The following is a 17,516-nucleotide window of genomic DNA, read 5'->3' on the forward strand; positions in this document are numbered from 1 at the left end:
GTCACGGTGCCACTCACAGAAATCTTTTTCTTCTCCCCTTTCTAGGATTATTATCAATAGGGTCGGGTTAACTCAAATTCGACCCATCAATAGGGTCGGGCTAGCTCGGATTTTGAATATGAATGCTAGATTCAAATTAAATGTGAGTTGAGGTTGGACCAGTTATAAACTTATAATAATTTACAATAAAAATTATAAATTTATAATAATTCATAAATGTTAAACATATATTATACAAAATTATGTGTTTAATTATGAGTTTGGATTGAACCCAATTTGATTCCAAAACTCGTATGAAAATGTGAATCAAATTTGGGCCTTCTAATCTGGACTCGAATGCAAAAGCTTAAAAACTCAAAAGTTTTGTTTATTTTTGTGTGTCAAATTTGAATTTGTCAAAGTCCAATTTACTCTATTGATAACCCTACTTATTTCAGTATATTTTTTTGACTAGGGTGGTGAAAATTCCACCTCTCAAATTGTCAATGGTAACACTTTTCCTTTGACACAAGATAGACAATATATGTATATATACCCTCCATTAATCTCACTCTATCGCCCATTAATTTGACATTGTATTGAGATTGGGTAAAAAGCAAATATGGGCAATGAAATAAGATCTATGGGCATTGTATTTTTGTCTATGTTATTGTAGTGCCAACATCAATTAGTATCCATTCTTCTTCTTTTTTTTTTGAAAATGATAATAATTATATAACTTATTCTATCATAAACTAGAAGTGAGGGAGCGTAAGGCGCTGAGCTTGGTTAATTAGTATCCATTCTAAACCGGTGGTTGGAAGAGTAAAATCTGTACATTCATTAGCTTAGAATCTGGAATTCAAATCTACTGACAGTAAAAGTCACTTTGTCTTCACTCCTAAAACTGTACATTCATTAATTTGACTGCGAATGAAATAGAGAATAATATTTACAGTAGCCTCTCTCTCTCTCTCTCTATTTTAAATTTGAAACTCCTTTTTTTTTCTTTTGACATGTGACATGCATGTAGATTTACTAGCACAAAAAAATTCTCCCTATTGTAGAAAAGATTAAGGGATAATTTTAGAAACCTCCCATAAGATTTTTGGCAATATCACTGACCTCCCCTGAGGTTTTCAGAATTACACTAATCTCCCTTGAGATTTAGCATTTGATAACAAAATCAGCCCATGTTAGGAAAAGTGAACATAAAAAAGTGTTTTCAAGAGCGAGAAGGAGTTTTGTTCCCACAAATGCGCCTCTTGTAGGGGTACAAGTTGTATTTAGTGAAATAATGGAAACTAATAAAAGCTAGAAATAAATTAGAAAAAGTGAAGGGATATTAGTAAAATAAGGAAAAAAGAGTCAGAAGGAGCATCAAACCATTTTTGCTCAAAACTGTAGCAACGGCTGTTGCTTTCTTTTGCAATGGTTAAAATTGAATACCTTTGCAATAGTATACAAAGACATGAATCAGCATGAAGAAGGAAGACATTTTCATTTTAAGCATCAGCATTTAAGGCGAAAAAGAGTGATTTCTTGCAGAAATTAGGGTGAAAAAAGTGATTTAAATGGGTTCACGAGAAATGCATAAACTAATTAAGTTATTTGTCATATGTTCAAGTTGCAACATCATAGATCCATTAAATGACACATGCAAGTTAAGAACTGGAATAATCATCTATGAAACCTAACTAGTAAGAAGGTGCAAACCGGATTCTGCATTCCAAGAGAAATATCACAAGTTCAGATTTTATAACCATATCAGTAGCTCTACTCTAAGCAAATAGTAATGCAATCTAAGACTATCCAAAGCATCGTCAACCTTAAAGCAATTCAGGCAGAGAGCGAGAATTGCAAAATCATTATTGTTTAATCATAGTTTCACGTAGCACCATATTAATGGATGTGCCCTAACGACTCATTTATCAGATTTTAGTCTTCTAATGACACATAATGTATAGGGTATAACAAAATTTTGCACCATGTGACGTAAGTAACTGGGCCCCAAATTCTGTGAGGAAAGATCAATGAAATTGTCATCTTTGGGAGAAATTATCCCAAAGATTAATCCTAAATAGGAGTAATGGAGACCCAAAGGGACTGGGGGTTTCTCCAAGACGGACCACCTTAAAAGATTTCGTGAAGCAATAAAATCACAAGGCAAATGGCAATATGGCATGGCAAGGGCGGGGGTCCATAGTCATACATGCCCTGTCAAGTGTCAACCCACTTCTATAACAGCTACAAACTGCGTGAAGCGAATATCTATAAGGGCCGACCCGAACTTCATGTGAATGACTGACTACCACTATCCTCTTACAGTAGCAGTAGTAGTAGCAGTAGTTTATCTTACATAGTAGAACAGAAGCAGACAAACAAATTTATACTCGGATGTACTAGTATCTAAGAGGACATTCACGGATCCTGCGTCACTGACTTGCCCTTTCCCAATAATTAAAGTCCGTTTCAGGCTCTCTTCTGGCTCATATGCCTAACGGCTACTTTCCCTGACCCCTTTGGAAACTAGTGACTGTAGTAGTGGGTATATAATAGACCACGTGGCATTCCCCATTGAACAACTCACACTTTTGGCGGGAATCTGATATGGGGTCCCCTCCGAGTTCCCGGAAAATTATTCCACTCCACTACCTAGTAGTAGCTACCGCACTATCAAGGTCAAGGGCCTCAAAGCATTAAAATCCGGAGGAAGAAATTAGTGAGAGAATACTAGAAATAAAAAAACAAATATCAAAGAATGATTTGGGGGGGAAAATTGCACAAGAATGATTTCTGCTTGGCAATGGCAATCCGTTAAGTGATGAATGTCAATTAATTATTTTTATTTTTTTTCTCCCTACAAACTCAGATGGGGGAAGGAATGGTCGTGGGATCAGCCGAGGAAGGCATGTCAGGGCCAACCCGGCAGCCTTCTAGCATGAAAACAACGTCAGTCATAGATGGTCTTTCAAGAGGGTCTGGCATTGTGCATAGCAAACCCACTTTTACTCCCAACAAGAACTCTTCCCACTCTGCAGATTCTGGATCCAGCTCAAGCAATCCCGGTTCAAGCAATTCTGAAATTTGACCAGTTTGTAGTTGCCGCTTGACCCACTTGACGATGTCCTCATCGTGATTGAACATCACTGGCTTTTTTCCTGTTAGTATCTCTAGTAAGCCTATTCCGTAACTATATACATCAGCTTCCTTTGTCGGCAGACCAGTCAATGTGACTTCTGGCGCCACGTAGCCAAGAGTTCCAACGGGGGTTGAAGACGTCGATGCTTCGGCTGGTGTTGCTATCGTTAGTTTATCTAAGCCAAAATCAGAGAGATGGGCCTCAAAGTCAGCGTCAAACAAGATATTTTGTGGCTTTATATCTCCATGCACCACCGAGGCTGAGTGCAAGAACGCCAGCCCGCGAGCAATGCCGAGTGCAATCAGGTGGCGCATTGGCCAATTGAGGACATGACCATCTTGGTGCAAAGCCTCCTGGAGGAGGGTGGCCAGGTTGCCATTGGGCATGTAATCGTACACGAGGAGGCGAATGTCCGAAGGAGGTCCTGCATAGTACCCTCGAAGAACTGTTAGATTGCGATGTTTCACCTTACCAAGCGACTCAGCTTCTTTGCGGAATGCGTTTACATCAATGGATGTATCAGGAAGGCGACGGATGGCAAGCACCATTCCATCTGCATAAGTAGCCTTGTATAGCAGGCCATATTTTCCTCTGCTCAACACATTCTCCTCATCAAACTGCCTTGTTGCTTCCAAAGTCTCTGCATATGTGATCTTGTTGTTGAACAATACTAACTTCGGCCCTCCATTCTCTCCACTTCCGCGACCCCCTACGTCTCTCGGACTCGGACTTCTTTTCTTCTCTCCAGCTGCTTTAGCTCTCAGCTTCTTACGCCACCATATAAGACCGTATAGGTACGCGCCACAGCAGCAAAACAAAATCAAACCTGCTGCGGCAGCCACAAATATCAACAGAATGATCCTTTTCACTCTCCGCCTTTTTGGTTTCCTACACTCATTCAGTGGCATTCCACATAAATTGTCATTCATTGCAAAAATAGAAGAATCATTAAAACGTGAAGCCAGAGATGCAGGGATTTCACCCTGAAGATTGTTATGGGAAAGATTCAAATGCTTCAAACCAGAAATGGAAGAAAGACTTTCGGGTATGCCTCCACTTAAATCATTGGAAGAGAGATCCAACGCTGTTAAATTGGATAAATTTGACAGTGACTGTGGTATTCTTCCAGAAACGTGATTAGAATCTAATAGTAGCATCCTCAATGAGAAACAGTTAGAAATGCTCGGTGGAATTGCACCATTTAGACTATTCTGACCCAAATCAAGCTTCTCCAAGTGAGATAACTGCGAGAAATCATTTAGAATTCGACCCGTTAAGCGATTCCCACGCAGCTCTAAGACTTCAAGATTTGAACAATTGCTCAACTCAGCAGGAATTGAACCGCTAACATGATTTTCAGCAAGAGATAATACAGTCAAGGATGTGAGGAACCCATATGTATCGGGAATCTCACCAGAGAATGCATTAGACGAGAGGTTCAGATACTGTAAGCTTGTTAAGCTACTAAAACCTTCAGGAACATCTCCTGATAACAAGTTCTCTTCTACAGCAACAACTTGCAAACTTGGCAACCCAAAAATCCCAAGAGGCAGTTCCCCTGAAAATTTTTGCTTACTCAAATCCAAAATTCTCAGCCTCAACAAATTTCCTACACTTTCAGGAATGGGCCCCAAAAATCTACAGCCACTAACATTTAACACCATCAACCCCTTCATATCCCCAATATTCCCTGGAAATCCACCCGAAAAATCATTTCTACTCAAGTTCAAACTACTCAAATTGCTAAGCGCTATCAGCTCTTGGGGCAAAGTCCCATTAAGATTATTATTACTCAAATCCAGAGACTCAAGCCGGTTAAGACCACCTAAACTCCCGGGAATTGACCCGCTAAAATAATTTTCTCCCAGGGATAGCATCTCCAGGCTCCTCATTTCCCCCAGAAAATCCGGAATCAAGCCCGACAACCGGTTGCCTCCCAAGTCCAACACTCTTAATGACCCACATTGTCGAATACCATCCGGAATCCCACCAGTCAAGGAATTATTCGCCAGCCTAAGCTCCTCGAGACTTATCAAATTTCCAATTGTATTTGGTATAACCCCTGAAATTGAATTCCCGGAAATATCCAAAATCTTCAAGGTTGAAACATTAATTAACCACCCTGGAAACACATATTTTATCTGATTCCCGTGAAGGTCTAAAACTTCCATAATACTTGAACATATTGCATTATCAGCTAGGCCCTGAATCCCCGTGAACCCATTAAAACTCAGGTCAATGATCCTAACTAAATGAGCACTGACATTTGAAATGCTGCAAATTATGGAAGTTGGGACCACCCCAGAAAGCTGATTATGCTGCAGAGAAATTACTTGTAAGCTTGGCAATATACCAATCGTCGCCGGAACGAGTCCCTGTAGGTTATTATCTCCGGCGCTGAGGTGGATAAGGCTAGAGCAGTTGGAGATAGCAGATGGGATTGTGCCGTAAAGGCGGTTTGAGTCTAGCCAGAGGTATTGGAGGTTGGACAGGTCGCCCAACGTCGCAGGAATCTCGCCGGAGAATTGGTTGTATGACAAGTTTATGAGTTGGAGTTGAGTGAAGGCCGAGAAGTTTGCCGGGATGTTGCCGGAGAAGGAGTTTGAGGAGAGGTCGAGGACCCGGAGGCCAGGCGGGACGTCGCCGGAGACCTGTCCGGAGATGAAATTGTGGGCGACATTGAGGACTTGAAGGTTGGTTAATTTGGACAAGGCGGGAGGGAGGGCGCCGGAGAGAGAGTTGTACTGGAGGTAGACGGCGCGTAGGAAGGCGCACTGGGAGAGGGCCGGTGGGATGGAACCGTTGAGGTTGTTGGAATGGAGGCTTAACCTGCGCAGCTGGCGCAAGTTACGAAGCTGGTCTGTCAGCCGGCCGCTGAGCTGGAACCGGGGCAGGCGGAGTTCACGAACATGGCCTTCAAAACAGGCAATGCCGGGCCAGTCACAGGGCGCTGAGGGCGTGGATGGATCCCAACCGTCCATTGCTCCGAGCGGATCATCCAGATTCTGCTTGAAAATGAGCAACGCTTGAATCTCGGTTGCATTATCGGCGCACGTTAAGGATAAGGTGGCGGCGCACATTAGCACCACCACCGCGGTCAAGTGAAGAAACGTAGCCGTTGTTGACATGGGTTGGGAGCAGAAAGAATCAAGAAATGGCCGTGGCGCTGGTGGTGGGGTTGTTTGTTTTCTGAGTTGGGGCGGGGGAATAGAAGAGAACGGTTAAGGGTTAAATGGGGGGGTTTTGGGACGTTGGAATGGACATGTTTTTTAACGGGTGAAGTTTTGGAGGAGGCGCTAAAGGGGAGGAGCGTATTGTAGCAGAGGTGGTCTGGGCTGGGGGAATAGTACGTTTGAGATTGGCAGAGCTAACGCCATATGTTGCGGTTAAATGCCTGATTTGCCAAAAAGGGGATTTGTTGGTGGGTGGGTTTTGGTAGAACTTACATGTATGGGGAGACTACTGTTTGTGAAAAAGGAGTTGCTGTCTTTTCTCTGTTGCGAGGAACGGGGAAGGGGGTCTGTTCTGTTTTGTTTCCCTGTCCTCGAAAAGTAGAGGGGAGAGTCTGGGAATGGCCTTTTTTTTTTTTCTTTTCTGGCCATTTTGGGTGCCTTTTCAACAGGGCTAATGCGGATTTCATCATTGGCTCAACTCTTCCCTCCGTGGTTTCATGTCACAAGAGTTGGGATAGCGTCACTTATGAGCACATGCAAACTGTTCACTCCTTTAGCCTGATTGGCCTTTATTAAGACATTATTGACTGTTGAAAATTTTTGGTACTTCTTTAAGAACATATTTGGTTTTTACTGACATAAACTAACCTGTAAAAAAAAAAGATACATTACCATACGAGAATGGTGCAGAGGTGTTCATATAAATTAGGAGCCGAAAAGAAGAACATGCACTAGATTTTCTTCCATAAAATCTCAACATCCCAGAAGCTCAGCCAAAAGTGACATATTAGTAAATTGACTGTGAACGTGACTGGGGAAGAAGAGCTCCCTAAATTAACTATGGGCAGTAGCAATCACCTTTCAAAGTCAATAATGATCTTTAGGAAGTCCAAGTAGGTCACTGTTTTAAGCTGTACAGACCCTTTCTTAGGACCACCACCCCCCTCCCCTATTACTGACTAGTATTTTTCCTCTCGGACCACTGCTGCCCCATTTTTTTTAAGGGCAGCTATTGTGTGTGTTGAGCGTTTCCACACGCAGAGCTCAACATCAAAAAATGTGTAGAGGGTTCATTCAATTTCCCAAACTACCTTGCCTTGATTTCACTGTTGCGGTATCAAACAAAGCTTGGCATTGAGTCAATTTATAAAATCTGGTGGAGTTGCGGTAAGCATCATCCTTAAACATGCATGTCCTGGCCCATCCGAGAGTTTATGCCTGCGAAAGCGAAAGCGATGCTGCATTTTTTGTCTGGATAGTATATTATCACTTATCCCATTCTTGCATTAAGACGCATATGGACCTCAATTGTTTTTTTTTTTTTTCGGAGACGATAATTGTTATATAACCTAATCTATCCTACACGAGGAGGAAGGAGCGGACCTAAGAAAGTTCAGGAGTAACTCGGAAGAGACTGAACCACCATCGGACTAAACGGGTGTACTACGTATTTGCCTGGATTTTTTGAAGTCAAGCCATTTTAAATGTGGCATTTGGTGGGAGGCAAGGATTCACCCCACCAAGCCTTAATGGCTAGGTGGTGGCTACCAACCCAAAGGCTGGTGGTTTCGTATGGACCTCAATTGCGTGTGCCTTGCAATTTCTCCAAATTATTGAACCAAGTAGAGGAAGGAATATATTATTAGTCCTTCGACTTGGTCATCTATGGTCTGTACATATCTGGGCATTCTGATTTTTTTTTTCCTTTGTATTCATCGATCTTTGCTAACCATTATGAGGAAAATGTGGAGCCTTCTTATCTTTAAGTAAGACGGCCATTTGGGGACTCTTATGATTAAAATTAGGCACTTTCAAGGCAGAGAGGACGTTAAAGATCGCTACTACTGCTTTGGGGAAAACCATTTCGACAGAACGTACGCAGCTATCATTTTTGGCACGACTTTGCATAAAAAAAAATTTTCTTAGTAATTATAGGGCAATCTTGTTGGAGCCTGTGAGATGACATTTTTTTGTGGCTCAGTAGAGAATTTGATGATACTCTCTCACACGTTAGATTGAGTGTTTGATTAGGATGTCAAGCCCTTGGATAAAGTAGTCCAGCAGAAATATATATGTTTGAAGAGAAGAGCCTGACTCAGAGTGTCCGGATTTCTCATAGACAGGAGGCCCAATACAATGAAACTCTAAAATTCACCTGCCGTGTTTGGGTGAAGAAAAGAGATCGCGCTCATTCGTCACTTTACAACTCTTTCCAGGCAAATGACGTGTCTCGTTAGCATGGCGAAATTCGGCCCATTTTATAAAATTAGCCCCATTATGTAAAGCCGTAAAAGTGAAATTCGGTCAAACCCACCCTCCTGTCCCCCAGACCCAGAGTCTACATGGGCAAAGCCATTAAAGCTCCAGTTAGATGTTCTATTGGGTCAACGAAGAGTTGCAATCTTATATTCACTTTATACTCTTTCCGTCTCGTTAAAACTATTTTTTTTAAATACCCTTACATTAATATTAGAAGCATTTTTTTTTTGATAAAATTGATATTAGAAGTATGACTAATCACGATATCTTTATATTAATTACAATAACAATATTGTGAAAAGTTGCACCACTTAAGATATGAAGTCACGCAATTAATGAATAAAATAGGTTATATTTATCGATAACAAAGTACATTAAATAATGATATTTTAAAGAACTTACAAGTTAATGATATTCTTCAATTGTAAAATACACTATAATTTGGAACGGATAAAAAAGAAAAACAAAACTATTAAAGTGGAATGGATGGAATAATATTTGTTTAAGAAAATATAGAATTTGTATGTTTTTAATGAAGTGTTGAATTTGTAAGTTTAGGGGGAAGTTCCCATATAGTGGTGCTAAATAACTAGACAGTAATAATATTAATCTGGATTAACAAAAAAAAAAAGAAACAATAGAAGAACTTTGGAGTCATTAAAGAGAGTAAATGGGGAACTACCATTGATTGATTAGGAATGCTCACAAGTGGATTTATTAAATGCTCTACTTGAACTCAATCAATTTTGAGATCGAGTTCGAATTCGAACTATTTATTCTAGGTTTCAAGTAAAGTTTGAACTCCTTTGTATGCTATTGGCTGAGCCTAATCAAGTAGTTTTATTATTTATATATTATATTTTACTTTAACTATGAAATAAATTTTTTGGGTTTATATATTAGCGAGCGCTGCTCGCCCTTACGATTGATCCTCTTCTGAGCGAATTGAAAAAACAGGCAGTATAAATGAGAGCAGATCCTCTGTCCAATATTTTGTGTCCAATTTCCTGTCCAATGTGAAACTACGTAGTTTTACTTATTATATCTGCTGATATGGCAACTAAAAATAGGTGGTTGTTTGGCTGCCTTGTACTTCTTTTTCTTTCTTCTTTTTTGGGTTTCCTTTGTTTACACAACTTTGTTACAATTCTCATCTTTTTAAAACAAAGTATTAAGGATTTCAAATACAAAAGAATATTTAAAAAAGATGGGAATTGTAACAAAGTTGTGTAAATAAAGGAAATTCAAAAAAGAAAAAATAAAAAGAAGTATAAGGCAAACCAAACAGCCACCTATTTTTAGTTGCTACATCAGCAGATATAATAAGTGAAACTACGTAGTTTTATATTGGACAGTAAATTGGATACAAAATATTGGCTAGAGGATCTGCTCTCGTATAAAATATGACCAAAACGCCAGCAGCCCGCACGAGGGGTTTAAGGCTTTTACCCTTTAAGAAGTTAGCACCTAAAAAACTGGCAATTAGCTGAGCGAAGATATATTTTGTAAATTCTCTAAAACCTCCGAAACAAATGGAAGTTTTGAGACACCTCAACATTGGCATCTGTACTCCGTCGCTGTTATCACCACCACCACCACCACTGCCGCCGCTACTGATCACCAGAAAGCTCCCAAAACTCAACGCTGTCAGCGGCAGCGCTAGCAGCAGCAGCATCCCAAACAGCTTCTCCTCCGCCACCAGTAAATGGGCCGAACGACTTTTCGCCGACTTCCAATTTCTCCCTTCCACCAACGTCACTGCCGACCATTCCGACGACAATTCCGCCACCGCCACTCTCGATCCTCCATTTACTACACCTACACTGGCCCCGACCGAGCGCTCCGTAGAAATGCCCATTGATTTTTACAGAATTCTCGGCGCTGAGGCTCATTTCCTCGGCGATGGAATCAGAAGAGCTTACGAAGTTAAGGTTTCCAGACCGCCGCAGTATGGTTACAGCCAAGATGCTTTAGTCAGCCGACGGATGATCCTTCAAGCTGCTTGTGAAACCCTAGCAAATGCTAGCTCTCGAAGAGAGTATAATCAGGGGCTTGCGGATGATGAATTTGGTACTATTATCACTCAAGTACCTTGGGATAAGGTGAACTTTCCGAAAATCCAGATTATATTATTATTTGTCTTAGCGAAAGCAGCATAATTGATCTTACTTTTTGCATATTGTCCTGGTTATTAATCAAATTACTAGTAATCCAATTGCTCCTTTCTCTTGAGTTTTTAGGCTGCGCTCTTGTGCTAGAAATGTTGTCTAAACTTGGGAATGTAGATAACCTGGTGGGCAAGTTAATTATTTGTTTGATCGGTTTAGTCCAAATGGATTGGAATAATAAGGGTTGTCAAACCAATTTTCTTGTATTACAGCTTATGTTATAATGATTTGATATGCAAGGTTCCGGGAGCATTGAGTGTGTTGCAAGAAGCAGGGGAGACTGAAGTAGTACTTAAAATTGGGGAGAACTTGTTGAAAGAAAGGTTGCCGAAGTCATTCAAGCAAGATGTCTTATTGGCAATGGCACTTGCTTATGTCGACTTTTCAAGGGATGCTATGGCTCTTTCACCTCCAGATTTTATTACAGGTTGTGAACTCCTTGAGAGGGCATTGAAGTTGTTGCAGGTAAGCTTTTAAAAGTGTGATCGTGAAGCCTAAGCATGCATTTGCCTTATGAGTTGCATAATGCACACTGCAAGAACCATTCTTCAAATACTTTTTTATATTTTCATGGGGTGGCACGCACTTAACCTATTGCTGATTACATATGTTTGGATTTAAACTAGTTGTGAATAGTCTGTTTGAATAGCTCACATTTGTGCCCATTCATGTTTGTAAATGCGTATGGCAGGAATTCAGAGTTCTTTGCTCTTTATTTGCCACTGTTGGGTCATTTTACTTTGTGCAATTAGTTAGATTTTTGTTTCTTTGGTTCTGTAAGAAATGTGCTTAGCTAGATAGAGAAATGGCGCCTGCCAGACATTGTCAATATTGTGTGAAACTGCCACTAGGCTTTTCCCTCATACTATTTTAGCTCTCAATACTAGGAAGACTTGAGCTGATTTCTAGCAGGTTGTTACTTCTCAGTTTTTAACTTTCCTTACTTTTAGATTGGATGTGAATCTTCTTATTTGGAAAACCAGACCAGTTATTAGTATTAATTATCCCTTATTCTCAATTATTTTTGATCTTGTCTATTCAAGTTTTTGTAAATGTACACTTCCAGGAAGAAGGAGCAAGTAGTCTTGCACAAGATTTGCAAGCACAGATTGATGAGACGTTGGAAGAAATAAGCCCGCGATATGTTCTTGAACTCCTGGCTTTACCCCTTGGTGAGGACTTTTGCACAAAAAAGGCGGAGGGTCTACAAGGTGTGCGCAATATTTTATGGGCTGTTGGAGGAGGAGGTGCTGCTGCCATTTCTGGGGGGTTTACTCGTGAAGGTTTTATGAATGAGGCGTTCCTGCATATGACAGCAGCAGAACAGGTGATCAATTGCATTTTCTTGTTTATGAGGAAAATGTAGCTCTAAGTTTTTCCGGCTGTGATATTTTACTTTGTTTTTTTTTTGGGGAGTAATACTTAACTTTTACTTTGTAAATAATTTTTTTTCTTGATTTTTTGTAAGGTTGATCTATTTGTTGCCACACCAAATAATATTGCACCAGAAAATTTTGAAGTCTATGGAGTGGCACTTGCACTTGTTGCTCTGGCTTTTGTGGGTAAGAAACCTCATTTGATCCAGGATGCTAACAACCTTTTTCAGCAACTTCAACAGACCAAGGTTACCGCTCTTGCAAATTCCATGACCGTCTATACTGTTAGGGAGACCCGCGAAATAGACTTTGCATTGGAAAGGGGTCTCTGTGCACTTCTTGTAGGAGAAATTGATGAATGTCGCATGTGGTTAGGATTGGATTCTGAGAGCTCTCCTTATAGAGATCCATCCATAGTTAACTTTGTCCTTGAACACTCCAAAGATGACCAGGAAAATGATGTTCTTCCTGGGCTTTGTAAGCTGTTGGAAACATGGCTGATGGAGGTGGTATTTCCCAGGTTTAGGGAGACCCAGCATATAAAATTCAAGCTAGGAGACTATTATGATGATTCAACGGTCTTGAGGTATTTAGAGAGGTTGGAGGGACGTGGTCGTTCACCATTGGCTGCTGCAGCAGCCATAGCAAAACTGGGGGCTGAAGCTACTGCTGTGCTTGATAGTGTAAAGTTTAGTGCAATTCAAGCACTGCAGAAGGTGTTCCCTCTTGGTCCAAGTGACAGGAGTGTGAAAACTGATGAGGAATTTGAGATAAAAAATTCTGAAGTTGCCGGAGAAAGTGAGGAGCCTACAAGACCTAACAATTGGGATGATTCCTCCAATACTGGAGTATTACCTGATAGACAAGAATATGATGAACTACATGAACAGGAGCAGATAACTGAGGAAATAAAAGAGACAATCGTGAAGATTATGTGTGCTGGAGTAGCTGTTGGTTTGCTTGCTCTGTTTGGGTTGAAGTTCATTCCAAGTAGACATGGCATGTCAACTCTGCGCAAAGATGCTGGTTCAGCTATTGAATCTGACGTCATCAATGTGGGTATGACCTACAGATTATGTCAGTCAAGAAATTATTGATTGCTGTATCTTGACATCTTCTTTCATATATGTACATGAAATTTAATGAGCAAATTAAAAAAGCATGAAGGTTTGCGATTAGAAATTGACACACCAAAACATTATTCTTGGGACAACACTCCTGTAATAAGGCTGGTTACAGCCACAGAAATATACCACATTAGCTGTTTTGCTGTACTGCTGGACAATTTCACTGAGAAAGTATATCAAATCCATGCAAAGACTATACGCTTCTTTGGGTGGTGCCATTACTTCCCTTCTATATTGAATTCTTTGCGGTTGGATTTGTAAATATCCAGGATGTATTTTGAAGTTGTTTTACAGTTAATAAATGAGAGCGTATGCATCAGTTTCTAATGTGAGTCCATCCTTCTCTCTGGCTTTTATTTCTTCGTTCTCTTGATTGTTGCCTAAATTGCAGGGGCATCAGTAGATGAAAAGGACGTAAAAATACCTAGGATGGATGCCAGGTTGGCTGAAAATCTAGTTCGCAAGTGGCAAAATATCAAGTCCGAAGCTCTTGGACCTGATCATTGTCTTGAAAAATTGTCAGAGGTAAGAATCAACTGAGTAAATTTGTGATTTGATTGTCAAAGTCTTGGCTTCCTCCTACTGTTTCTAGCTTTTGGTTTCGTTTTTATTTCACTCCCCCTTGGGGGTTCTAATCTGACCTTTATTTTTATAAGTACATGGATCTGGTAGCAATGAAATATATTAATCGTGCATTGTCTGAAATGAAGCCAATCAGAATGCCTGGATATTTGTGGCACTCAATATCATTTAGAAACTTGGCATAAATTGTGACACAGCCACGCATGCCTGGTTCTCTCTCTCTCTCTCACACACACACACACATATACACATGCATCCCCACACCCACACCCACACACATGACACACCCACAACAACATATATATATATATATATATATCTATTCTGATCAAAGTATCGTGTATTACTAGTTTATCTGCTAGATTTTTCTAAGCTCTCTTTCTGGAGAGGCATTGCAGTAAACGGGTAGGTGCAACAGGTGATTAACTCGATCGTTTGGTCTGTTGTCAATAGCCTTAGTAAAAGTTCAAGCTAGAGTCCAAATACAAACATTGAGCTGGAGAATCTCTTCGATTGCTTATTCATTATGGGTTGGGTTTTATAGCTGGGCTTGTTGTAGGATGAAGATCCTGGTTTCAACTGCACTATTTTTATTCTCCTGAGACTAAAAATAAGAATGTTAACTTGCCTCCAGGTTCTGGATGGGCAAATGCTGAAAATTTGGACAGACCGTGGAGCAGAGATTGCGCAACACGGTTGGTTTTGGCAACACATGCTATTGAACCTTAACATTGACAGTGTAACAGTTTCTGTTGATGGTCAGCGTGCAATTGTGGAAGCCACTCTTGAGGAGTCAGCTCAGCTCACTGATGTGGTCCATCCAGAACACAATGATTCTTATAATTCTATTTACACAACAAGGTATGAAATGTCATGTACAAAATCAGGCTGGAAAATCACAGAAGGAGCTGTCCTAAAAGCATGATTTGGAATCTGTATAGTGATGAATTCTTTAATGTAAATGTTGCTGAACTCATGGAGTTGAATTAGTTCTGTGTTTTTGGTGGATTGAGTATTAAAGTTTTGCCACTATTGTTGATTCTTTTGCTGGCTCAACACAAATATTCGGTAATAAGCATAGAACGAATGTTGCTAATTCTGGTTTCGGAATGGAATCTAAGATTGCCAAAATCGAGCAGTGTGAACAAAATGCCGTTGGACTGTAGCACTTTGCCAGACTGCATGGCAGACAATGTTTGCTTCCATTGCTTGAGATATGCAAAAAAAATTGCTCAAGGTATTGCTCCAGATGTAGAATTGTGAAAAAGTTCAACGCTGAGTATATTCTATCGTTGTAGAATTATATGATTGTTGGTTTGCACAATTCTTAGTTTATCACCAAGGCTGTGAAATCACCGTTGAAAGGTTGCGACTGGTGACTCGTAATCAGATAGTACTTTGTTAACTACGCTCAGTGGCTGCAACATAGTAGCATATTTTTGTTTCTTGCATCTCTGGATTGCCAAGTGGCAGCTGGTTAGACGGAAATGATGATCTCTTCTGTTTGTCTATGGGTACGTTTAGCTGAAGGTCGACAAGAAGAAGGAAGATATATACATATTGCGAATGTGACAACATTAATCAAAACCAACCAAAACCAAATGGCACAGGGGCAGCTGTACAACTACCAGCGGACCAAACAAACAAAGAGAGATTATATACAAATGCATTGATTGGCACGAGAGATTATGACTATCGGCCAATAATTCAAGTGGCTGGCTCCACCATACCAAATCAACGCCAAATGTCTCTAAATGGTGTAGTGACATTGACGAGACAATTTATTAAAAGATTGAAAGAAGGGTATTGAAAAGCTTCATCTTTCTATCTATCATTATGATAGTTTAGTCATAACCCATTGAACCTTATCCTTGAATCATAATTATGGTTAAATTCTTGACCCCGTTACATAATTTTTGTAAAATACAGCGCGCATGCACGTACAAAGACTGACAAATCCAATCATTTTCCTGCCGGCTACGTTGACAAACAAAGAGAAAAGGATAGAGGGGCAAGGAATCTAAAGCAGAGAAGAAGAAGAAGAAGAAGAAGGGGAAGGACGATTACAGCATTGTTCTCCCTCTTCTCTTAATCATGGGTGCCCAGGTCTCTAAACAGGCGGAACGCAGGAAGAATATCTCAACCGAGATGAAAGCTTTGGCTGATCTAAAGCAAAGCAGTGGAAGTGACTTTCCTGGTTCAGATTACCGTCCTGCAGATAGGAAAAACTGGATGTTAGGCCTTGACCCTGGGAAACTTGTCATAGAAAAGATTGTGTGGCCTGGAACCCATGACTCTGCTACTAATAAGATTGGAATTCCTTGCATCACCCGCCCATTTGCTCAATGCCAATCTCTTTCAATCTACCGTCAGCTCGTCAGAGGTGCCCGAGTCGTCGATGTCCGAGTTCAGGAGGATCGACGGGTATGCCATGGGATCCTACTGACCTACAGCGTCGATGTTGTCATCAACGATGTTAAGAAGTTCCTCTCAGAAACCCAATCTGAGGTCATAGTTCTTGAAATTCGGACAGAATTCGGACACGATGATCCTCCTGAGTTTGACAAGTACTTGGAGGATCAGCTCGGGGAATATCTTATTCCCCAGGATGATTCAGTTTTTGGAAAGACTATTGCAGAATTATTGCCTAAGAGAGTAATTTGCGTGTGGAAGCCGAGGAAATCTCCACAGCCTCAGCATGGAAGTCCACTGTGGAGCGCTGGCTATTTGAAGGACAACTGGATTGACACTGATTTGCCATCTACAAAGTTTGACAGCAACATGAAGCATTTGAGCCAGCAGCCACCTGCGAATTCCAGGAAATTCTTTTACAGGGTTGAGAATACAGCAACGCCTCAAGCTGATAATCCAATTTTATGTGTGAAACCGGTCACCAATCGAATTCATGGGTATGCTAGACTGTTTATTATCGAGTGCCTTTCCAAGGGTTACGTCGATCGTTTGCAAATCTTCTCAACAGATTTTATAGACGAGGACTTTGTTGATGCATGTGTTGGGCTCACTCAGGCCAGGATTGAAGGAAAGCTCTGATATCCATCCCATTGGATTAAATGGCACTGTCAGGCCAATGGGCGGCACCCAGGATTTCGTTCACTTTCTCCTTTCTTGTCTTCTCCGTCGTGAACAGCATGTGGAATAAATCCATTTGTTCGTTTGTAAGATGAACCCGTTCTTTTTTTTTTCTTTTTGTTCATTTGTTAGTTATGTTGTCAAACATCACGTGTGAAAAAAGGTGGGGATGTTATTTGTTCATTTAAAATGGGTATGTAAATTTGCACTTTTGAGGTTATCTTCCAATTTTCTGGGGAACTCTCTTTTGCCCAAATCACCAATTCTGCTGCAACCCTGATAACTGCTTCTGAAACATTATTATGAGGACTAAGTTGATGGATCCGTAAACGAAGTTTGGGCTTAACCAAACCAATTCCGGAAATTAGCGAGTATGAAACTTGACAAACCATTCCTGTGATCACTATCTGATCTTTCGTGCTTTTCAGGTGGAGGTGTTGGATTAGTTAGCGAAGCCGAAGTGGAGCTCTCGGCCTCCAGAAGCCAACAACAGAGAACTCGTCATCGCGATCCAGAACCAGAATGGACACAATCGCATCACAAGCACTTATAGTTTTATTGCTGCTTGATTCTTGATTTTTTTCTATTTTCTATTTATTTTTTCTATTTTCATTACGTAA

The 17,516-nt window shown here is 40.6% G+C and overlaps 3 protein-coding genes across 4 annotated transcripts; 2 read left to right on the forward strand and 1 right to left on the reverse strand.

Moving 5' to 3' along the window:
* Window positions 1-2,744: 2,744 nt before the first annotated feature.
* On the reverse strand, window positions 2,745-6,701 carry LOC113714305 (uncharacterized). Its single transcript, XM_027238088.2, has one exon. It carries the CDS (start codon window positions 6,247-6,249, stop codon window positions 2,848-2,850), a length of 3,402 nt encoding a protein of 1,133 aa, XP_027093889.1. The 5' UTR covers window positions 6,250-6,701; the 3' UTR covers window positions 2,745-2,847.
* A 3,280-nt stretch (window positions 6,702-9,981) lies between these two features.
* LOC113714826 (protein ACCUMULATION AND REPLICATION OF CHLOROPLASTS 6, chloroplastic-like) lies at window positions 9,982-14,848 on the forward strand. 2 transcript variants are annotated; one of them, XM_027238927.2, is made up of 6 exons: window positions 9,985-10,655; window positions 10,962-11,186; window positions 11,788-12,048; window positions 12,190-13,156; window positions 13,616-13,749; window positions 14,441-14,848. In XM_027238927.2, exons 1-6 carry the CDS (start codon window positions 10,086-10,088, stop codon window positions 14,729-14,731), a joined length of 2,448 nt encoding a protein of 815 aa, XP_027094728.2. In that variant the 5' UTR covers window positions 9,985-10,085; the 3' UTR covers window positions 14,732-14,848. The 2 variants fall into 2 exon arrangements, with proteins under 2 accessions (XP_071925633.1, XP_027094728.2); XM_072069532.1 differs by lacking the exon at window positions 14,441-14,848 and having other exon boundaries at window positions 9,982-10,655; window positions 12,190-13,152; window positions 13,616-13,697.
* Window positions 14,849-15,644: 796 nt separating this feature from the next.
* On the forward strand, window positions 15,645-17,116 carry LOC113714948 (uncharacterized). The gene has a single exon (XM_072069533.1). It carries the CDS (start codon window positions 15,901-15,903, stop codon window positions 16,855-16,857), a length of 957 nt encoding a protein of 318 aa, XP_071925634.1. The 5' UTR covers window positions 15,645-15,900; the 3' UTR covers window positions 16,858-17,116.
* Window positions 17,117-17,516: the final 400 nt, after the last annotated feature.

This window comes from Coffea arabica, chromosome 10c (genome assembly GCF_036785885.1).
Source record: "Coffea arabica cultivar ET-39 chromosome 10c, Coffea Arabica ET-39 HiFi, whole genome shotgun sequence".
NCBI lineage: Eukaryota > Viridiplantae > Streptophyta > Magnoliopsida > Gentianales > Rubiaceae > Coffea > Coffea arabica.